Here is a 24,346-nt window from a genome sequence, read left to right as displayed (position 1 = left end):
TGGCATTGAGTGGTGATGTGGTGTTGAGTGGTGCTGTGGCGTTGAGTGGATGCTGAGTGATGCTGTTGTGTTGAGTGATGCTGTGGCTTTGAGTAATGCTGTTGCGTTGCGTGATGCTGTGGCATTGAGTGATGCTGTGTCGTTGAGTGGTGCTGTGGTGTTGAGTGATGCTGTGGCGTTGAGTGGTGCTAAGTGATGCTGTGGCATTGAGTGATGCTGTGGTGTTGAGTGGTGCTGTGGCATTGAGTGGTACTGTGGGGTTGAGTGGTACTGTGGGGTTGATGGATGCTGTGGCATTGAGTGGTGCTGTGGCATTGAGTGGTGTTATGGCATTGAGTAATGCTGTGGGGTTGAGTAATGCTGTTGCGTTGAGGTATGCTGTGCGCTGAGTGGTGCTGTGTCGTTGAGTGGTGTTGTGGCATTGAGTGGTGCTGTGGCGTTGAGGGGTGCTGTGGCATTCAGTGGTGCCGAGTGATTCTGTGGCACTGAGTGATTGTGGCGTTGAGTGATGCTGTGACGTTGAGTGGTGCTGTGGTGTTGAGTGGTGCTCTAGTGTTGAGTGGTTCAGTGGCGTTGAGTGGTGTTGTGGCGTTTAGTGGTGCTGAGTGATGCTGTGGCGTTGAGTGATGCTGTGTCGTTGAGTGATGCTGTGGCATTAAGTGATGCTGTGGCGTTGAGTGATGCTGTGGCGTTGAGTGGTGTTGTGGCGTTGAGTGGTGCTGTGGCGTTGAGTGGTGCTGAGTGATGCTGTGGCATTGAGTGATGCTGTGGCTTTGAGTAATGCTGTGGCGTTGCGTGATGCTGTGGCATTGAGTGATGCTGTGGTGCTGAGTGGTGCTGTGGCGCTGAGTTGTGCTGTGGCGTTGAGTGGTGCTGTGGCGTTGAGTGGTGCTGTGGTGTTGAGTGGTGCTGTGGCATTGAGTGATGCTGTGGCATTGAGTGATGCTGTGGCGTTGAGGGGTGCTGTGGCGTTGAGGGGTGCTGAGTGATGCTGTGTCGTTGAGTGATGCTGTGTCGTTGAGTGATGCTGTGTCGTTGAGTGATGCTGTGGCGTTGAGTGATGCTGTGGCGTTGAGTGGTGCTGTGGTGTTGAGTGGTGCTGTGGCGTTGAGTGGTGCTGAGTGATGCTGTTGCGTTGAATGATGCTGTGGCTTTGAGTAGTGCTGTGGCGTTGCGTGATGCTGTGGCATAGAATGGTGCTGTGGCGTTCAGTTGTGTTGTGGTGTTAAGTGGTGCTGTGGTGTTGAGTGGTGCTGTGGCATTGAGTGGTGCTGTGGCATTGAGTGGCGTTGAGTGATGCTGTGGCATTGAGTGATGCTGTGGCATTGAGTGATACTGTGGCGTTGGGTGATGCTGTGGCGTTGAGGGATGCTGTGACGTTGAGGGATGCTGTGACGTTGAGGGAGGCTGTGGCATTGTGGGATGCTGTGCCATTGAGTGGTGCTGTGGCGTTGAGTGGTGCAATGCAGGAGGTCTCGCAATTATGCGGGTTTGAGCTATTGCATTGTAAATGACAATGCCTTTTATTTATGTTTTTGTTTGTAAAACATAAATAAAAGGCATTGTCATTTACAATGGCAATAGCTTAAACTTGCGTAAATGTGAGACCTATTGCATTGTAAATGCTTGTTTGAAGAAGGTTTTGCCTTGTGTGGCCGTATTGTAGGAGTGCTTATAGCTGTGGGGACTATGGGCAGTTACAGGAAGCACGAGGGAGGAGAACCTGCAGGGAAGGGTGGTTTAAATTTACAGATGCAGCAGTGCGGCTAGGTGCTCTTGGATGCCGCTCAAACACAAACAGATGTTTTTTTGAAGCTGGCTCCACTAAACAAGCAATGCGTGCAACTAAATAAATAATTAAAATCGGGCAGAAGTGAAAGGGGAGAAGAACCTGGCAGGGAATGGGGGGGCTTGAATTTACAGATGCAGCAGTGTGGAGAGGGCATCTTTCATGGCGCCTTAACACATAAAAAAAACAAGGTATGTTTAAGTGGGAAACAGATCTGGAGGTATTCTATTGGAGAAAATATCCAGTGGTTTAATTGCGCAGGAGCGGACTGTGGACACCTATAGATTAATTAGATCGTCTTCCTATTTTTTTGTGACGATGCAACATAAATGTAAAGAATAATGTTTTGTATGTCTTAGAATGTTAAAAAATGTGTTGAAAGTAGTCACTGCCTGCTCCCCCTCAAAGCATGCCACAAATGTTATTTTGCTGGAAAATGTCAACTTTCCTGAATTGCAATAGTCATGTGACAATATAAAACAAGAGGCTAAGAAACAAATAAAAAACGAGTCTTGAAAGCATGCCTATGCCTCTGCTATTGGGAGCGCTTAAGATCAGTAGTGGGAAATTGTGGAAAGTTATCATGTTGGCTGTAAATATGCTTTTAGTCTTGGGAAATGGGCCACGGGAGCTTGAGGCGGAAATATCATTATTTACATCACGTCCCTCTAGAGAGGCCGTTCCATGAGAAGCTAATGAGAGTCGGTAGGCTGCATGTAATTGACATCTAGATACGTGTCTGACAGGAAGGGAAATTAGATTCTCTTATTTAAAGGGGAGCTCAGATGCCAGCACCCGAGGGGAAAGCACATGGGTGCGGAATATAGGAGCGAGTTAAAGAGACACACGGCAATGAGAAATTATTTGGCTGTAAATATGCTTTTAGTCTTTGGAAATGGGCTGCAGGAGCTTGAGGAGGAAATAACATTGTTTACATCACGTCCCTCTAGAGAGGCCGTTCCATGAGAAGCTAATGAGAGTCGGTAGGCTGCATGTAATTGACATCTAGATACGTGTCTGACAGGAATGGAAATTAGATTCTCTTATTTAAAGGGGATCTCAGATGCCAGCACCGGAGGGGAAAGCACTGGGTGCGGAATATAGAAGCGAGTTAAAGAGAAACACACGGCAACAAGAAATGGTTTGGCCTTTGGGCAGAAGTCACAGAAAGTGCGTATATATCTGGGTTTCCAAGTTAGATGGGCGTTTGGGTCAGCCAGTGTCAATCATTTCTTCAGGATACAACATAATCTAGTTAGTGAGGCGTCGCGCTTCAAGAGTCTGGTGGGGGGGCGTGGGACCCAGCGAGTGGGAGGGAGGGAAGGAGCATATGGGGATGGGGTGTGAGTGAGGGGGAGCAGAAGCCTTTGATGTGGTGTGCGAGGCTTACCGTGCGCTGGAGAAGCGTCACGCTTCAAGAGCTAACATGTGAACCCAAGAGTTAACCCAAGTGAGCAGCACATCACTGATCTAGTTCTGTCAACCTTTGAAAAACCCCTGTCTGAGGCCCGTCAGAAGTGTAAGAAACTGAAGGCATTTACGAGAGTAGACACACAATGTAAATAACTCTGAGGCCGATTGTTTAAACCTCAGGCGTCATATAAATACCAACATGATTGACATGGAAAGAGGAGTTGAAAGGATCGGCCGTCAATAGTGGCCATATTGTGATTGGCTGCAAGTATACACGTATAGGGATGTGGCTCGAGCTGCCGACTTTGGGCGTAGGAAACAGTGTTCGAGTCCCGCCGGCTCTATTTTAAAAATGCAGACGTAATAATGAAATTTAAAGACATCCAGGATCCGGTAAACAAACATTCTAGAGCAAAATAAAACAAGGGTTGGGGGCAATGCACGGAGCAGGCGCCCTCAAACCGCCCTGATCAAAGACATTCAAATGCTGCTCGAAAGCCAAAGCGGGAGGTGGAAGTGAAGGGATGCATGGAAAAAAGCCCTGGAACCACGTTAGATTAGAAATGCCCTCTGACTGAGTCGGATTAGCAGGAAACCTAGAATTGCAAATGCTGTGTGTGAGCTCCAAAAGTGAAGAGTCAACCAAAACAAGCTGGGCCTGAAGAGCAGAGAAGGGCAGAAGCGAGCTGCCGACTTTGGGCATAGGAAACAGTGTTCGAGTCCCAAAAACAAGTCGGATGGGGGTGGGGGGGGGGCGGGGGAGAAGGGGAGTGAGCGAGTGGGAGGGCAGCGCTGGTGAAGCGTCGCGCTTCAAGAGCCTGGTGGGGGGGGGGTGGGGGAGCCAGTGAGTGGGAGGAAGGAAAGGAGCATATGGGGATGAAAGTGAGTGAGGGGGAGCAGAAGCCTTTGATGGTGGTGTGCGAGGCCAAGCATGCGCTAGAGAAGCGTCACGCTTCAAGAGTTAACATGCATTGTGAGAAATCCGCATGGAATCTACTTGGTCAGAGAGTTTGTTTCAACCACATTACTCTTGTCTATTTATCCCTGCGGGATATAATAGTTGAGACCTAAAAATGGCTATTACCTGCCGCTCAATCCATTCTTATAGCTTTGGGGGTGTGAAATAGTCCGAATTGTCCCGCTTGTAGGAATGTGATGGTTAGTTGTGTTACTATAATTGGCAGCATAGCAGGGGCAAGCAATGTGTGGTGCATGCTGCAGTGGCCTCCTGGTGAGAACCCTGGCACTATTTTTTGTTTTCAAATTAACCACTGACCTCACCAGTAGCCCTGCCAGTTCCATCAAAGGCAGACAGGTTGCTATCGTCATCTTTAGAGTGTCAGCAAACGCATCAGCGATAAGCATAACCTGACAGTTAAAGTGGAACACTCCTCCCTTTATTTTTTTCCTTGCTTGATGCTGAGTTTTATGCGGGTCTTCGATTTTCAAGGAGGCCACAGTCACATTGACAACTTGAAGAAATAAAACCCACAAGCAGGTCATTAAGCCCGGGCTCGGATGGTACGAAACACAAGTACTTTAAAAAAAATACAGAAAGAGAAATTTAAGGCAAGTAACATCTGCCCTGGGCTGTTGTAGTGTTTCTTCTCTTTCCAACATGATTGGAGTTCGTAGTAAAGGCAACAGGAGAGGAACAGCAAGGAGAGCATAGAATAATGAAAAGATATGGAGGAAAGGGTTAGAGAACAGTAAAATACAGTTTTTATAGGGTGTTTGGTAGAGGTGAGCGAGCCACTGAAAGCTCAAGCAAGCCTGGGGCCTGAAGCCTGGCCCTGGCTCAGCTCGAGGTCCTGTTGGAAACTCAAGCTCATAACGAGCCAAGCTTTCCATGTGGCTTTGTGGCTTCTGTGTGCCACCCTCTCTCTTCCCTCATGCACATAGAGGTAAAACGAAAGCATTAGCGTTTAAGGTAAAAAAGCAGAAACAGCTAGATACCCATTTAGTTGCTGATGTGCAAAATGAAACCAGAAACCTGCATTTCTAAGAATCTGGGCCACATATAGGGTTTATGTGATTACTGTTTTTCCTCGTAGTTCACTAATAGCAACGCCGCCAGGGTGGCAACAAGGGTGTAGAATGGTTTAAGTTGATTTTTAAAACTATCCCTTTTAATTAGTACTTCTCAGTGCAGTGATATATTGTTATGTATTGATCTCAAAGCTTCCACGTCTTTGAATTAATTTTTCAGAGGTTTTATCATATTTTATGTGATGTTTGTTGTATGATTTACATAGCAAACAATTTTAGGGCTTGGCCCGTACACGGGCGATAAGAGCCAGGCCAGATCTTTGGCTCTCCTCGCCCAGTAAATTTGTTGGCTCGCCAAACTCTAATGTTTGAAGGGATGTACGTCAGTACAACGCGATCTTTTAGATCGCTGTACTTTACAACGCTGCCATTACAACGCAAGTCGTTACAACGACTTGCGTTGGTGTGCGCGGATTGAGGATTATTATAATTTTATATTCCAACACCAGCCCACGTAACAGTAAGAAAGGTGTTGGAGTATAAAATTACGATATTCCTAATCCAACAGCGCCATCCAGCGCAAATCGTAGTAACGACTTGCGTTGTAATGGCATCGTTGTAAAGGTACTACGGTGTAAACACTGCGTTGTAAACAATGTTTCCCGTTTGGAGGAACACTGCGGACGAAGAACACTAGAGGTTGGTAGGAGGAATAGAGGGGTTAGAACAGGAGGGAGAAAAGGCATGGGAGAGGAGAGGAAAAGGAGAGAAAGAGAATGGTATGGGCACCAGATTACAAAAATACAAAGAAAACTAGAAAAGCGGAAGAAGAGGAAGAGCAGAAAATGATGGGGACTGAAGAGCAGAGACAATGTAGAGGGAAGCCAGCAGGGAAAGGAGCATAGCAGCCTAGTGAGGAGGAGAAGAGATGGCTAAAAAGAGCAGTGGACTAACTGAGTCAGAGTTTAGCGTGCAAGGAATTCGACGCATTAAGTGAAGCAACCTGGCGAATGTCCCGTCTGGATTAGCCAAGTCTCTTTTTGTTCCAGATCCAGGGGTCGACGTGGGCAGGATCAGAGGGCCACGATGTGCCCATACTTTTAAAATTTAAGTTAAAACATTCCCCTACTTTTTGCGAAAAGACAGTCTTCCAGGAGGATTCATTTCGCGAGATTAAATGTTTCATCTGAAATGTAAGGTAGGGAGTCTCCTGTGCTGTGATGAGGAAGGGACAGACAGCTGAACAAGCCTTCTTGCCAGGGTGCCTGCCTGCCTAAAGAAATGTAAATGTGCACAACTGATTGATCTGCAAATGTGAAGGGTGCCTGGAAGCCCGTATTGGCTTTCATAGATGGAATCACTTCAGGCTTTCTGATGACACAGATTTATTATTTTCAGTGGTATTGCGAGGGAGTTAACAGCTAAACGGTGAAGTGCATGCTTTTAAAGGAAAGTATTATTTTTAATGCACTATGTGCAGGCTGAGTATTACAAAGATCTATATTTTGGAAGCACCTCTTTATCTTAAACCTTGTTTCGCATTTTGTAGCAGCCCATATTATACTGTGTGTAATGAAAGTTTAAAAAAATTACTTAAATATTCCCAGTGCTTTCTGTTACAGACAGTGACCTCGTAGCACAAAACATATACTAGTCACTATTCTTCGCTGCACCAACCAGGATTCACTTCTGTGGCTCTGGTTACAGACACAGACCTCCACCATGCATTAACTAATAGACGTTTCATAATGTACAATAATTAATTTCCCACTGACTAACTTAACTTGCATTTTGTTTTCATTTAAGCTGTGCCTTGCTTTATATGTAGTTACCTACAGGGAAAACACCAAAAAAAGGTACAGAATATTCTCTTTCTTTAGCTAAGTCTTTAACCCTGCCCCACACTCATTCACCCTGCCCCCTTGCAGTGCTTAATTTGTGCCCGTGATTTCCGGTGCTGAGCGCCAGCACTTAATTGTCAGCACCAGCACTAGTAACAGTTCATCGCATGGTGGCTCTGTCTTTTTATTTCGAGATGAGCACAACGATCATGTTTATTTAATTAATATGTATTGAAAATGATTACCACCAGACTCTCATAACATTATTATAGCTTTGTGTGGCTGAAATAGTCTGAAGTGTCACACTTGTAGAAGTGCAATGGGTAGGTGTCATGTAGGTACTGTCATTGGCAGCGTATGGGAGGTGCAGGCTGTAGTGGCCTTCCGGGAAGAACCCCTGCATTTAAGTTTTTTTTTACAAATTAAGCACTGCGCCCTTTGTACACAGCATCACAGTCCCATACTTTTTTTTAATGCACATCAACCACTGCTTTCACCTAAATCTGGCTGTTAGCTGGTAGAGCAGTGAGGTTATTTAGATCTGTGCCAGACTTTCTGCTCTAAAGCAGCAGAGCTGATGGGGCTATAGGATTGTTTGGAGATTAGCAGCAAGGGGCAAGACAGCCACATGTCTAACTACCTGTTCTGGGATGGGATGGAAAGTTATGGTAGGAGATTGTCATTTGCATGGTATAGGATGTGACTGTACTCAGCATCAGCAAACATTCAGACGCCTCTCCTGGTCAGTATACAGTGTGTAAGCATGAAAAGCCACAAACACCTTAAGTGAGCAGGAAGGGGAAAGGGCAGCGCCCGGGGGCGCCCTGCAGGAAACCGCCATTTCTGGTGAGTGACAGTCCATCAAGGCTCTGACACCCTGGCTGCTCCTGGCGATCTGGGCAGGAGGATAAGAGGGCCCGAGTGTCCATTGTGGCCAGGAGGACCGCTGCATCAGCAGGGCACAGCTTCCGCCGTCTACGTAGGTTCAAAGGTCACAGGCCACAACCACTCTGCGAAATGACCCGGAGGCAGAATGGAAGGTGGCGGGATGTCTTGGCAAAGGATACAATTCTGCAGATTGTCCCTAGCAATCTTCGATTCCCTTAGCTATCGAACAAACGCGAGGGAAGACCGACGGACGCGGATGAAGACCGACGGACGCAGAGAGCCCTAATGATTCGGTTTTATTTATTTTGAAACAACTGGGTTGAAATAATTCGGAAATGTAGAACTGCTGCTTGGAGGATCGTAGTGATTTCAGATGTAGCCTCGTGCACCGCATCACCTCCTACTACTGCAGTTGAGTCCAGCGCACAAGTGTTCATTTGATGGTGAAACTCACAACAGGGTGAGGAGGGAAGGAACTTTACACTATATAACAAGGCTCTGCGTTCACTTCGCTTTGTATTTGTGCACACGTGCAAGTAGACACCCATGTGAATTCCAACTTGTGAATCACACCTTTTTAGGTCTAGCTTGATAGCACAGCTGTAAAATAATTATTGATACAAATCCAATAAAATATACTTAAATGGAGCATTTTCCGCTCAGCTCATGCTATGGGCTGTTGAATGTATCTTTTCCTGTGTCTGCAATGTCTGCATGGCACAATGGACTATTTTCCATCTCAAAGTACATTCAGGGTCTAATTTACAAGCTCCTTGTGCCACCGCGCCGTCACTTTTCTTTGACGCAGTGGCGGCGCAATCAGTGTGTCGCACTGCTCTTTATCCACAAACTGATGCATTCTATCCAATGCCTCAGTTTGTGGAACCCTGCATGCATTATACCTGCGCCAGGTATAATGTATGCAGTGTAGGCGTTCCCTCAAAAAAGCCATGGAAAAGTGGCGCAGTGAAAATTACATCTACAACTTCACTGCATCAGAATCCTGATAGCTGCTCAGACCAGGCATCAGGATTGACGAAGGGCTTTTACAATGGGTCTGGCCTCTCTGTTCTGACGTATTTCTGGAGATGCGTCAGTTATATGACTAACTCCAGCATTGCGCCACTTTTGCACCAACAGATGCGTCAGAATTTCTGATGCATCTGTTAACCCTTGCGCTATGGAGCCCTGTATTATAAATACAATGCATCCATGGTGTCGTAATGGCATTTCACACAGGAGCAAGGCAACTGATGCTTCGCCAATGGTCCGTTTCTATTAAATGAGGCCCTGAATCATCATGTCTAGGCATACCACAAATAGGGCAAAACCGGTCCTGAGTTGCATGTACTCCGGTTCAGGGAGGACCTGGATGAGCAGTTCCGGCTGGGCTTTTCCTATTAGAGTAGGGTCAAGACTGATTTGAATATAGCTGAGTCCAAACTGAGGTGGCACGGTGGGCAAAACAACGATGGACTGGGATGCAGCCCAAGTGATTACCAGTGGCTGAGAATAATGCAAGCATTCCATCCATCACTGTTGTGTATACTTATTGTGTCACCTTAAATGAGACAAGTAAGCCCATATGTGGGTCCCATCACACTGTGTAATTGGAATCAAGCTGTACCCGGCTGAAGAGCCTATAACTAGGGCGAAATATGGATTGCAAGTGTTCCGGTTCAGGGAGGAGGTGGCTTGAGATTTCAGGCTGGACTTTTCCTTTTTGTGCAAAGGTCAGAACTGATTTGGCTATAGTTGGGTCTAAACTGAGGTGGCATGGTGTGCAAAATAACAAAGGGATGCGGGCCAAGCGATTGTCAGTGGCTTAGATTATTTCAAGCATTCCACTCATCACTTTTTTGTATACTTATTGTGTCGCCCTGAGTGGGAACGGTATGCACAAACATGGGTCCTGTGCACACTGTGTCACTGGAACCAAGCTGTAGCCGGCTGTTGAGCCTATAACTATGGCGAAACCGGTCCAGAGTTGACTGTGTTCTGCTTTAGGAAGGATTTGTCCTGTCAGTTCGGCCTTGACTGTTCCTATTGGGGTAGGGTCAAGACTGATGTGCATATAGCTGGGTCTAAATTGAGGTTGCATGGTGTGCAGAATAACAATAGAATGGGATGAGGCCTGGGTGATTACCAGTGGCTGAGATGAATCCAAGCATTCCACCCATCAGTGTTTTGTACACTTACTTATAGGCAAGGCAGTCTCTGTCATTTTGCTCTGATGTTCATAAGGTCCACTATTTTAACCTTAAGCATGTGAGATCTGCATTTCCCCTTTTGCTTATGGGCATCTCAGACCTACGCATACCATTTTGCTCTAGAGCATCTCTTGGCTGCATGTGCCTTATATTTCCTCACGTGGTCTGCCATTTTAGGGTTTGCCTATTAGACATATCAGACAACTTATAGCTGTTGGTAGGTGACAGCCTTTTGTGAACCATACCATAAACTTACAGCGGGGTTGATCCCGCCTGTTTCGTTTTATTGCAACTCCCATTTGCTTGCTTCTTTTTCCATGGTGTGCCTTCCTCTTTATGCATTTGCCTTACCCATGGAGCATACTTACTTTACCATCATTTTGATTGGATGACTTGTATACCTCCACCTCTCAAATTCAAGGAGCAATTTATTTTTCCCAGCACTTTGTGATAGTGAGCGTGTTTTCTTGTTCGCTCCCTCGTGTCGTACTCCAGTGGCCAAAAAACGGTGTGCTCCATGTTGCTCCCTCATCCCTCCCCTGCCAAACCCTCATTTGCTTTCTTCACTATTCCCCGCTTTTTTCATAATTTATTTTTACTACCTCCAGGTTCACCCTCAAACGCTTCTCTTGCCCCCACCAACTACACCCTATTGCCTTCCCCCTACCTGCCAACCCTCCTACTTTGTGCAGAATAAATGGCACCTCCGTCATTACGTCATTTTCCTAGGTGTGCTGACTCTTGCTGATGCATATGCTTGCATACATCATCACGCATGCAAGTGCCCTGAAATGAAGTGTGTTTTTGTAGAGTGGAAGCAGCATTGGTAAAAAGTATTTTTCTTTTTGCCGATGTTGGTGAGCATCAGCAAAAGGCACTGGCAAAGCACGTAGATCGAAAAGGCATGACCTATTACTTTGACAGGTCTCGTCACAGGACTGCGTCTGCCAATTTACTATAGCGCCCCGAGGCTGGAATGGGGCATTTTGTCCTTAGAAACGCTGCGCCCGCTCCAATCTGTGGTCTTTTGCTCCTGGTTTTTTTTTGTTGCTTTTTTTGGTCCTCATCTCACCTCAGACTCCGGCAGATCTTAACAAGTCGATATGTACTAAACTGGGAGCTTCTCGACTCACTGCCTTTGACTGGCCGACCATGGCCTTCCTCTTTATCCCGAGGACAGGTGTAATCATTAGACAAAAAATACCAGTCACCCAATCTTAATTATTTACCATGTACAGGCGGCATCCCCAAGAAAGCAAGGGAGACCAGATGTTTACAGGGGCTTGTTATTGGTCTAAGTTTGCCATTCTTAAGGCAGCTTTAATCCAACCTTCTCTAGTGGGGGGGACAGAGTCCTTCCATCTAAAGCATATCTCTCTTCTAGCCAGGATCACAAGATAGAGAAGAAGACCTATCTGAGGGTGTGGAAGTAACCTAGCATCATGATTATTAAAACCAAATATCCCTAGAGAAAGATCAACCTCTATATGTGTTTGAAAAATATCTGCCAAAGTGTCCCCCACCTCTTTCCAGAATACCACTAATTCTGTGCATTCTAAGAACATATGAATATCATCCACCCTATTAATAGAGCACCTCGGGCAAACAGGAATTGCGGCTGCAGAAGAGACAAATTTTGCGATTTTGGCCGATGTATAATAAATCCTATTTAGGACATAAAAAAGATTTTTCTTTATATTCCAGGTTTTATATATTTGTACATTAACTTGATGGATAACTCAAAAAGGCTTCCAATATCTCGGAGAAGGGGAGTGGAGTTCCATACTGCTGACTGTGGGGGAACCACATGATCTACTGCATTTAAAAGGCTTGTATACCACAATGATACCTCTTTTTTCCTTCAGCCGGCATTTTGAAACAACTGCTTAAGCTCCCAATTCCCAACTCTATCTCGGGCCTCCGCCTCAAACCATGACCTTATCTGAAGGTACTTAAATCTTGAAAATGCAGGGACACTTTTATCTAGCAGTACCTCCCAAGGAAGGACCCCGTCTAAATCCAGCAAGTCTGACCACTTCTCCAAACCTGCTCTTCTGATCGGAATTGCTAAGCTATCGCCCAGACAGATGGGGGTCCCCGGTGAATCCCAGATTGGAGAGAAAGGGGAAAAATATCCAATACCCCAGATACGCCTTAATTTATACCATATTTGCAAAGCAGTTTTTAAAACCTTAAGGCGTACCCGCTTGAAAAATCTGGGTGCGCCAAACTTATATAAGAACCCATCCTGTCCATTAGCACCTTCATCTACTACAAGTTCCCCCAAAATTCTGCCCCAAGAAGTTTCCACCAGTGTAGATAGTAGCATCCTTATGCCCTTAAATTGAAAGGCCAATAAATATAGATTTATATCTGGAAGTGCCAGGCCCCCTTTCAAGAGCTTCCTTCTTAGTTTCTTCCAAGATAGCCTGGCACTTTCCTGCCCCCAAATAATGCTACCTATCTTCCCCTGGATCTTATTAATGCATTCCAGCGAAAAGGTAAGAGGAACCGCACCAAAAAGGAAGGTCTATTTAGGTAGAACCGACATCTTCACCAGGTTGACCCTCCCATAGATTGATAAAGGGAGGTGTTTCCGCCTGGCGAAGAGAAAGTGTACATCTTTTTCAATCTTTTTCCAGTTGATCAACGGTATTCAATTTAAGTCCTTTACAATCTTTATCCCTAAGTATCTAAACTCATTACTTACAGGACCATGACTATACGCAGAGTTGCAACACATAATCTCGGTTTTGTTGGAGTTTGCCTTATACCCTCAGATGGCGCCAAACTCCACCAACAGATTTTCTGAATGCGGGATAGAGATGTCAGGATTTGCAGTATATATTATAACATCATCTACATATAGGGTCATTTTAGATTGATAATCTCCTGACTTAAAAGGACTTATGTTGTTATCCTGCCTAATTGCCTGCGCAAGGGGCTCAATATAAATATTGAACAAGAGGGGAGATAGGGGACACCCCTGTCTTGTCCCTCTTTGAATTCAAAATTAGGGGTCAAGGAGCCATTTAATAAGATCTTCGCCAATGCTCCATGATAACTATTCTTTAAGGTCTGAACAAACGTCTGACCCATATCCATTCCCTCCAACACCACCCAGGCACCCATAGATATTTCCAGCACATTCGATTGAAGGCTTTAGCGGCATCTAATGCCACTACCGGCAAGGGGTCCCCTCTGTTTTAGGCTAGATCGATATTGCCAATTAACAGTTGGATTTGTTCCTGTATGACTCTTCCGGGCATAAAGCCCTTCTGATCGGTGTTAATCAGACTTGGAGCAAATTTACCCAATCTCCCTGCCAAAATGCTCATGAAGATCTTATAGTCAGCATTCAGCAGGGAGATTGGGCGATAAGAGTCAGGTAACAGAGGGTCCTTCCCAGGCTTCAATAACAAGACTATTGTAACCTCCATCCATGAGCTAGGGATCTTCCCTGCTGGGCTGTATATCATCGTAAATAAAGTATGGAGTACCAGTAAAAGTTCATCGAGCAAAATTTCACTAGGTAGGGCATCAAGACCCGCAGCCTTCTTAGTTTTGGCCCTTTTTATTTGCTCCTTAATCTCCTCCATTGAAATAGGGGAGTTTAAAAAATCTCTGGTTGCATCCGTAATGACTGGAATAGTTTTATCTTTCAACCACGAACCTATAGCTTCTGAAGAAGGATCAATATCCTCCGTATAAAGGTTCGCAAAGCGGGACAGAAGACAATTCTGCATAACTGCCGTCTCACTGGATTTGGTTCCGACATTATCAATTATAAGTTGACTAATGGTGTTTTTGGCCCTATCTACTCTTGCCTTCCATGCTAATAAGGCACCAGCTCTTTCCCCATATTCAAACGTTTCCATATTGCGAACCTTCCATTGGGCCTTACATTTCTGGTCCAATTAGAACCGTAGATCTCGTCTTGCCTCCTGGTCTTTTGCTCATGGTGATTGGAAACTGCCCACACAGAGGGTCGTGCACAGCTTCTACGCCCATGTTGGAGGAGTAAGAAAGGTTGTCGTGTTTCCGTAGTTGGCCTTGGGAGAAGTGTGAAAATGAAAAGTGAAAATGCTGCAAAGAGAAAGGAGGCTCTTGAGGAAGCTATCAAAGGAAGATTGAATTGTATAAACGGGCTCTACATATGGTCGAAAGCCTGCTTGAAGAAGATGTAACCGAAGAGTTCCTTCTGGACTGCGGTAAATTCATGACACCTTCTCATTACAAAGACACGATAGATGAGCAGTTTATCATTTGATTATGTGGGTATCCCTTATGTCGAAATAAGCTGAAACATTTTCCTAAACAAAAGTACAACATCTCAGCCGAATCCAATAAAGTCCATGATATCACAGAAAGAAAGTATAAAAGAGGAGCAACATGCAGGAGCGAAGCCACTGTAAGATGGCAGCCAAACTACATACCCTTTCCTATCATGCCATCCTCATCATCTCCCCCCTCCCATTTCTGGACCCAAGACTTTCGGTCACCCAAGAACCACCCTTGAGTGCAACACCACCTGAACACCTGGCTGAATGATGGCAAGAATTTCCTGCTCGGTAAATATGTAATATATAATTGTCCAAGCCTAATCGCTGTTAAAATGTAATCCTGAGTGAATTTACAATTTGTATATATATTTATCTCTAATCACGAGTATATGTAGTAGACCTTCGTACTTACTACCATTTCTATGTGATTTTAGAGCTTATCTGTTTGTATCTCTTCCTTGAGTGACTTTACAGATTGTACATTTGCAATTTTTTCCCTCCTTTCACTCCACTTGTACATTTGCAATTCCTGTTCTGTTTTATCTCTTATGTAACTCAACTGGTTCTTTTGTAAAGCACTCTGACACCTTCGGGTAATGTTCGCGCTATATAAAATCGCATTACATAAATAAATAAAAAATGTACGCAGAATCACTCTGGCGTTTAGGAAAACCAGTGTCTCTGAAAAGAAGGGTAGACCTGGGCACAGGTAAATCAAATGCAAGTAGCCTGACTGACGTGCGCCTGACTCTGCCCCAGCCTTTTCTGAACGCCGAAGGCTTCACCAGTCCGTGTCGGTATGAGTCTCAGAGGCCAATAAAGGCCCGGGCTCCTCCGGGTGTACGCGACACTCGACTTCAGAAGCTGTTTGCGTTTGGCTCGGCTGAGCCGCGAGCTGCACAGGATGTGGGGACAGGAAGTTTGAGGCTGAGCAACCGGAAGCTTCTGCTGCTCCTGATAAGGCCACCTGATTCTGAATGGGGAGCAGAGAGCCTTTAATCGAGGCTGCTTTAAATAACCTTTCCGTCCACTGGAAACTGAGCGCGGGCCCATGGGCCCCGGAGTGGGGGTTTCCATGGCAACGCGGTCCGATGGATGGATGGGGCGTTCGAGTTATCCACCGAGCAGAGGACCCGGGTCCATGGACAGATGTAACAAAATCAATCGTACATGGAAGGGCAGGCTGGAGGTGGGAATCCCTACTCTGAAACAGGGATTGGAGCATTGTAGGGAACCCCAAGCACTCCTGATTGAGGGGCTGAAGGAGCCCAGATGCCTACGTTTAGAGGCACCACAGGACTCTGTGTTACCAGGTGATAAGACACCAGTTTTTGCCTTCTGAAAACGAGGGCATTCAGTTATTTCACTCTTCAAGGTTCAGATGAAGTTACCGAAGACTCCCAGAATTGATTAGAACTCTCCTGCAGACGTCTTACGGAAACATCAGGTTATGCACAAACCACAACATTCACAAACTGTGGTGCAGCACCGACAGCCAGAGAGCGGGACCTCGAAGTCCATGGAGAGACCAGGTCTAGGAAGCCCTGCCTTGGAAGTGTTACCTAAGTAACCTCAGGACGGGCTGGCAGAGACAGTACGGATGGCCATCAATGCATTGTTACATGGAGGCTTGCCTCTGCGGGTGGCATCTGAGCTGGGTATCAGATGGACCACTTCTGTAAATGTAGGGTTGGGTTGAGGAACAGCCCAAGCCAGACACAACCCGGTATAATACCACCTCAGCTCTAACCAGGTGACCCATCTGCCAGCCTCTCCATAGACCTGCCCCCTGCCCAGGGTGGACAGGCTGCCTCCCTGTCTTAAGGTGTGCCTAGAGACTAGCTGCAAAGAGGTTTCCACATGCTTTGGGAAGGAGTAATCTGATGTCGGTGCCTGGTGTACCTGAATCAGACTTTTAAATGTAAGTCAGAAGGCCTCTTTTTTGAAATCACTGCCCAGTGGGTTTTCTGAAGACTGGTGGCCAAGCTGGAAGACCTCACGGCTTAATAAAGACCTATCGCAGAGGTCACTGCTAGTAGTGTGGCCCACACACAGCTAAACTTTCCACAAATGAATGCATTGTGAGTGTGATAGCTGGACAGGAGGAGTGTTTGATTGTAACACCGAGGGGTGGCTGGAGAGGTGAAGCAGTAGCTAAAGAGCTGAAGCCCTGCAAGGAGATATGAAGGCCATCGCGAGACGGATGACTGGGTGGGCAGATATGTCACTAGATAAACAGATGGGACACTAGATGGACTGCTGTATGCACACATTGGTATGATGGCAGATATTGATAAAGGGTGTTGGGAGATGCCAGATAGATGGAGGGCAGGATAGAAGAATGATGGAGATATAGAGAGATGTTGGACAGAGGTGATACACAGATGGATCACATGTGCACAAAAGGAGGCACGATGGACAGATGAAGGGCTAGATGAACACATGGGGGATTAGACTGAGGGGCAACATCGATATAAAGGAGAGTAGAAGGGCTAGGTGGGCATGTGAGTGGTAAGGTCAACGGATGGAAGTGGGTGGCAATGAAAGATGGGTACCAGGGCATATGGGCAGATTGTAAATTTGTACATGGATGGACAGATTTTAATCTACAGGGATTAGTGGAGAAACACAAGGAGTGACAGCGAGCTAGGTGTACATATAAATGGCGAGGTGGGATAGGACAATGGGTTGGTGACAGATGAAGGCCTGGGTGGAGAGCTGTAGAATCGCCTGGACGTAGGGAGGGCCAGAAGAATAGAGGAAGGACTAGAAGCATGTGTTGCAAGAAAGAGTGATAGAGGGACCGATTGAGGGAAAGAGGGCTAGCCAGACATATGGTTATGGCTGAATGGACGGTGGGATAAATAAACAGTATTTGAATTATTCACATCTGTCGGCATTTTGTGAAGATGGTAACAGAAATGGAGGTGATAGAAGCTGTCTGTGAAAATTACAGTTCTGTTTATGTCCAGTCTGGTAGTTATTTTTAGGTTTGTTTGACAGTGTAGCTGTCTGAAGTCTATTGTTATTTGCATTTTGTTAAGTATGCACAGAAAGGGCTTTGGCTGCACTCAGAGGAGTATAACTCTACCACTGCACCTCCTATGGAGTGCTTGCATTGCCATGCATGATGGGCGATTTTACATCTTAAACGTACTCTGAATCTCACACATTAAATTCGTTCTCTCGTGGATGCACTGTGTACAGAAAGCATTTTTTGTTGGTTTTTCACTTCACTGCTGGGAGTTTGTAAACGTTTGAGTCAGTACACAGAGTGAAAACAAGACCTATTGGCTTTGTCAATGCTTGTGTCTATTTATAATTACAAACGTAGTAAGTACTCATGTGATCCTTCCCTCGCAGGTTTCATTGTTCAACACCCTCCCCTTCCGGTTCTGGCACTGCGAGGTCTGATCTCAGTTTACTTCCTGGTAATCACTGGTGATTAGAACATTCTTTCATGACAAATAGGCCTGTCTGATATTCACATGAACCTGTTTTGAGGAGCGCTTGAGTTATAGCTCATGTTTATGCTAAAAGTAGCTTCAACAGCATAATGCACTAACGAGCGGCTACCAATCATTTCATGCAGCATGTTTCAGTCTTCACCACCACTCCCATTCCTATACATCATCTCCAGAGGTGAGATGTCTACACATCAGTTCATCACAAAGGCTAGCAGGAGTGGAGCAGGGTCAGTCACATACTTGGCTCCTCTGAACCCAAAGGCCATTCATTCACTCATTCATCCATCTACTGATGTATCTTCTTTCTAACAGCAACCCATATGTTTATTTTCAAGAACATTACAACCTATCTGTTCAATATCCACTCACTTATAAAGCCACTCATCCACCTTTCTACCCACCACTGGTTCACTGGTTAGTCAGTGTATGTCCGCCAACCATCCTCCGTCCATCCATCCATCCATCAATCAATCCATCAATCCATCCGTCCATCCAGCTATCCATCCACCCAGCTATGCATCATCCATCCAGCTATCCATCCATCCAGCCAACCATCCATCCATCCAAATATTTTCTTTCTATCATGCATCCATCAATGTAAATTAAAAATAAATCAAATCCATCCTTTCATCTAAACACCCCTATAAAGCTCACCCACCTCTGGGCGAGTATGTCCATCTGTCTAAGCTATCCCCCCCCAAATCCATCCATTCATTCATCCATCCATCTGTCTGCTGGTCCATCCATCCACCCATTTACTCAATCCTCCACCTTTCCAGTTATTCTTCTTTATCTGATGCCTTCAACCCTTCATATTCAAAACCATCCCAACCCCTCCATACAGTGGCCCACTCATGCTTCCATGAGCCCACCTACCAGCGCTCCACCCGTCCATTCATTGCCCCACTCACCATTCTACTCACCCACTAACCATCCATCCATTTACTTATGATCCACCCATCCATCAAATGCACCACCCTTCCATCCATTCATCCACCCACATTTTCCAATTATTCACCCACTCAACAACCCATGCACATACCAAAAGTTCCACCCATCCATCTATTGGCCAGATCACCACCTGTCCTCATGCATCCTCCCACAGGTCTGTCCATCCACCCAATATATCTGCCCCACCCATCCATACAGTAAACATGCCTACAGAAATGAACCCTGCTAACAGAATACAGGCCTAGGCGTCCACTGCTTCTCTAATGTGTGATTACCAGATAACTCTCAGAGAGGCATCTGACAAGGTAGACAGAAGGACACCGCTGCCCAGTGTGAGAGGGACAACTGAGAACGAGAGATGCTGATAGACGGGAGGGCAAGGCAAGAGAGGAGCTGAGGAAGGGTGAGTGAGACAGGGTGGGGGAGAAAAAGAGAAGTGTATCTAGGCAGGAGACAAGATAGGGCCTGGAAGGAGTGTAAGAGGAGTGAGAGAGGGCACTCATAGAAGTGCAAACATAGAGGAAACAAAGAGACAAGACAAGATGGGAAGAGCAGTTGGATGAATGTAAGGAGAGGGCTTCTGTGTTAAACAATTGTGAGTACATTTTGACTAAAAACTGTTTGACTTTCATGGCTTTTTGTTGAAAATGTGTTTCTGGGAGCTTGGTACGGATTTTGATCAACTTAACCTCCTTTTCTCCTTACCTCTTCTGAGTCAGAGTGCTGCCTTGCAGTGGGGCTCCACCTGGTAAACAGGACATTGGGTTCATATTTGGCCCATCTTTGGGCCCCCCAGTTTGTGACTCCTGGGCTTCCCATTGGAGCCAAATTACCTGACAGCTAGGGTTTTCCATCTTACTTATACAGATCCTGTGAGGGCATCCAGACCGAGCGTCCGGGTAAAGAGTGACAGGTTAAGGGTGCTGCCTGTTAGGGCCTGAGATGGGCCCAGGGTCAGAAACACTGCCTCTCTGCCTCCAGACCACCAGGTAAGCAGCTACTCACCACAACAGCAGATACACGTGTTGGGACTCTAGGTTTAGCGCACCTGAGCACAAGCCCTCATATGCAACCACCCTGCAAGGATTGTTGATACTGGGCTCTAAGTGAGTATCACTCCTGGTTACATCCCTCCTACTGGGATCTAAGTGATTACCACTCATAGCTCCACCCTACTTACTGGGTTCTAAGTGAATATCCCTCCTGGAAACAGCTAACCTACTGGGCTCTAGGAGCCAATCACCCTGGGCACAGCCCACCAGTAGCTCAACTAGGCAACAACTTATCTCACCATTAAGACATCAACTCCCTTTCTGACACCAGTAGCAACTAGTTCTATTTATAGATAAAATGAAGGACATTAACTAGTCGTCTTTCTGATTGTCTTCCCAGACTCAATCTGATGTAGCCTGTGTCTCTTTATGATACCATATATCAACTCACAACCGGATACCTCATCTTCCAGGGGACAGGCCTTTGAGGTCTGAAAGGTTGTGGAGAAACTTACAGTCCTCCGGAGGGGGGAGATAGGTTCATCCCATGCCAGCCCATCTAACTAGTCCCTTGCTACTAACCAGAAATCTCTGCAAAGTCTGGAGAGTTCTGCCACACACTGATGGTCACATAGTCCACCTTCCAAGTTCCAATCACTCCCTCATCCTGAACACCAGCATCCTATCATGAGGAAAGGGTGTTTACAACACAGGGCATCTCCTTCATACATGTCTCATAATGTCAGTCCTATAAAGGAGTACTCTAACACAGTCTATGCAGGCAGAACTCTGAATTCCACTCACTCCTTCTCGACACCGGTTACCTCTTGAGGATCCATAAGATCACAAAGTGAATGATCTCCTGCCACAGCCAGCAGAGGTAACCAGATTGAGAGCATGCAGAAAAATTAGCATCTCAATAAAGGGACTTGCAGAGCTAGTCAGTGCTGCTAGCCTAATGCAAACTATACAAATGCTTGTTTATCTCTCTCACTTCCTCATCCATCACACCGTCAAGTGCTGTATCCCATAACATGGTAACCGCACCTTGGTGGTCATCATGCATGACAGGGAAACACATCCCGCAAAGACTCAAAGTAAATATAACACAGTTCTGACCACACACCCACATTGTGTAGCATCCTATCCGTGTGGATATGAGCTTCACCACACCACAAAGGGGCTCATACAATACACTATTTCACATGATTCTTTCTAGAATGTAATACCCTCAGTTTGCACGCCTCTTCAAAAAGCCTCCCCCCTAATGTATTCCTAAAAACCTGCATGGGAAATTGACCTAGATCCCCCCCCCCCCCCCCCCCCCCCCCCCCGGCTTGCCATCCACCGTCTGCAGGTCTTCACTCGCTGAGTACAACCGGCTCTAAGTCCATCACTGTTTGCCTCATTCTGTAATATTGTATTGTAGCAAATTGCTCGCACTTAAGTTTAGGGATCGCAACTTCTCATGTTTTAAAACCATATCTCTGCTACCTAACAATACATAATCTCCTAGAGCTCTATTCATCTCCCCCCACCCACCTGCATGAACCCACCTACTCATTACTCTGATGATGGTCACCCATCTCCTAATCTCCTAATAATTTGTTCCACCACAAAGACCTGGAGTAAATGCTTAGAATGGTTTCCTTGAGAACACAAACCTACTACCAATAACCAACAATAACCGGTACCCAAAGATTGACCACTAACCTTGGGTTGCGGAATAGCCAAAGCGCTTGGATGTCTAATTAGGGATAATGAGCGCTATATAAATGCAATAGAAATGCGAATAGAGTGTAGGCCAGAGACAAGAGGAATGGAGGGGCTGGTGAAGGGGCAGGGGTTACCAAAGTGGAGGAGAGTCTGGTGGCCTTAGTGGACTAATGCGTCCACTGTAGTAGGGGCTTGAGTTCAACCTCATGGCCCAGGTTCAAATCACGGCGGGTCCACTCAGCATATCATCCTTCTAGGGTCTATAAAATGAGCACCATTGAGTTGGGTAACAATACATTTATTATAAATGATTCAGTGCCAAGATACCCTTGGGGAAAGTGCGCTTTACAAATACACGTAATGTTAGAGAAGAAAAGTGCGAAGAGATAGGAGACCAGAGACAAAAGGCCTGGGAGGGGAAGCAAAAGAGGGCAAGGAGAGGGCAGTTTACTGTGGGGGAGGAGTGCTTTGAGAGGGTGGAGGGAGAAGGGTAGGGAGAAACACAAATGCTGGAGATTATGCTGTGTTATGTAAAAACAAATTAACATGCACAAAAAATATGCAAAATCGGTGTATTGTTCGAGGTTTCTAGACCATGGAGGTCCCTTCCTGCAGTAGCCAGCAAGGAGAAAAGAGTGCCAGAGAAAAGGGGCTAACCTTTCATACTTTTAAAACTTTCCTTCCCTCATCGACGCATTTCAAAATAATGCTTTCATTGTGTTAGCTCTTTTAACTCGAGCTACTAAATACCAGAACACAACCAGACAGGCAGCTCTTCAAAATAAATCCAATAAGTACACATTAAAAAAAAAGATATATATATACACACACACATATATATATATACACATATATGTATAAATATTATTATTATTTTTTTAAATATGCAATTATCAAAATAGCTGTTCACCAGCACGTATCCGTAAAGATTATCAGCATTGTACGCCCGACTCCGAGTTCTGCTTTGGTGTTGAGCAATGCGGGACACTTCAAACTTCCACTATTGACGCGTACACGCACGACATTTTAGCAAAAAAATCTGAAACGATTTTAATGTGAAAGGATGCATTTATACCCAAAAAGTCTGCCTCCCCCTTTTCACACCCTTTCTTTGCATTGCAGCAGGCCCGATCTAAGTGATTTACATTTTGATAAAAATCAACATTACAAGTTTTTATATTTTGGAAAGAGAGTTTTGCACCGTTTTATATTTCAAGACAGACATTTTCTTTTTCTACACATTCTTCGATTTCTAGAAAGAAAAGTGTTATGCGATAAAGAGAAGTATTTGTAGAAAAAAAACGAAAGTTTGGCGGGAGTTTCATGCTTCATGATGATATAGAGTATTAGAAAATACACAAATTAAAGTCTTTTAACGCTTATAACCAAACCATGCAGAAATAAACAGCAAAGTTATACACAAGGAAAAGAAATAGTGTTAAAAACTTTATGTGAGTGTGTAAACATTAGAAAACGGATAAATACAAAAAATAGCAAAAAGGAAAAGAAAATAATGTAGTGAAAGAAGCAAGAAAGGAGGATGATAAATAAAATAAATAGAGGCGCGGCGCAAGGCGAAGGGGGGGAGGTGGGGGCGGCATGGAGACATTGGGTTTGGTATGGTCCTTCGCTGTAGTCCAAGCTTCGAAAAACAAACGTCGAATCTCGTTTTCAGAAGTAAAAGAAGGATCTCCTCAGAGTGACAACGGCTCTCTCCCGACCCCTTCAAAATTTTGGAGGGAAACGCGAAACCCCCCCTATTATCTAGGCCAAATGGGTGCACCTTCCACGCATCTCCCTTTATAATGCAGAAGACCAATGGGGGGCCCGAGCTCTTTCAAAGGAGGTAGTACTGCTTGCTCCAGCATCCAAAAGTAGTAATTTCAAGCCATGGAAGAAGCCCCCAGTCTGACCCCAAGTGGAGACTGACCCTCAAAGTCAAGGCCTCCAGGCATCAACAGGTGTCAGAGCGAGATCTCACAACCATCACCACAGCCATCCACCAGGAGAATCCACCATCTTGAGAGCCCCCGCTTCTTGCTGAAAACAGGGACCCCCCACCCCATCCGCAGCGCCTTAGAAGAGTGGGGTGTCCTCAGGTCCTCTCTGCCCTTCGGGACACTCTCCGCGCTCTTTTATCTGAAGCTCTGGGGGTGGTTTCATGTGTTATTTAAGCTCAGACATGAACAACCACGAACGGGAAGGAAGAGGAAATTTTGTACAAAAAGGAAAGAGTGGGGGCCTCAGATTCCCGCCCCGGCTTTGCTGCTGGGTGTGTGAGAAGTAGCCCGAGGAGGAAGAGGGGGTGGGAGATGGGGCGCCCGTAGGCAGGGACGGAGCGCAGGGCGGTGGCCGGGGCAGGTAGCCCTACCTTGATGGTGTAGTCCATTGTGTCTTCTCTCAGGGCTCACGGATCTTGGTTAAAATTTCTTCACAGGTCCCATCACCGCGCCATGGGCAAGCGTAGAGTGCTATGCTCAGCAGGTTGCACACACCACGGCCGGATGAGAGCTTATGGTTTTTTTTTCTACTTCTATATTTGGGAAGTGAAGTCACAAAAACCACTGAAGCTGGTTTCCTATTGGTGTGACTGAGTTCGAGCTGCAAGTTCTTTTTTTTTCTTTGCTTGTCAGGCTGTATGTGCGTGAGAGGGGGTTACAAAACAATGCAAGCCCCAGCCACTGAGATCCTCGCTGTGTTCCTGCGCTCTTTGATGAACAAAAGAGCTTCTGGACATGGGGACTTTGGGGTAACTCCTGTGGTTCCAGGCCACGGGTCTCAAGTGGTGTTTGCTTAGATGGTGCAAG

At 45.8% G+C, this 24,346-nt stretch overlaps 1 protein-coding gene across 4 annotated transcripts in view; it reads right to left on the bottom strand.

The window, feature by feature from the left end:
- Positions 1 to 24,043, bottom strand: part of LOC147701233 (retroviral integration site protein Fli-1 homolog) — a 220,388-nt gene extending 196,345 nt beyond the window's left edge. For all 4 annotated transcript variants that reach the window (XM_086929976.1, XM_086929978.1, XM_086929977.1 and 1 more), the window contains exon 1: positions 23,911 to 24,043. In XM_086929976.1, coding sequence (XP_086786102.1) covers positions 23,911 to 23,928 — 18 coding nt within the window. In that variant the 5' untranslated portion in view covers positions 23,929 to 24,043. The remainder of the gene's footprint in view (positions 1 to 23,910) is intronic.
- Between the last annotated feature and the right edge of the window lie 303 nt (positions 24,044 to 24,346).

This window comes from Lissotriton vulgaris, chromosome 7 (genome assembly GCF_964263255.1).
Source record: "Lissotriton vulgaris chromosome 7, aLisVul1.2, whole genome shotgun sequence".
Taxonomy (NCBI): Eukaryota; Metazoa; Chordata; class Amphibia; order Caudata; family Salamandridae; genus Lissotriton; species Lissotriton vulgaris.
The sequence above is the reverse complement of the archived record's forward strand: the minus strand, read 5'-3'. Positions and strand labels throughout refer to the sequence as shown.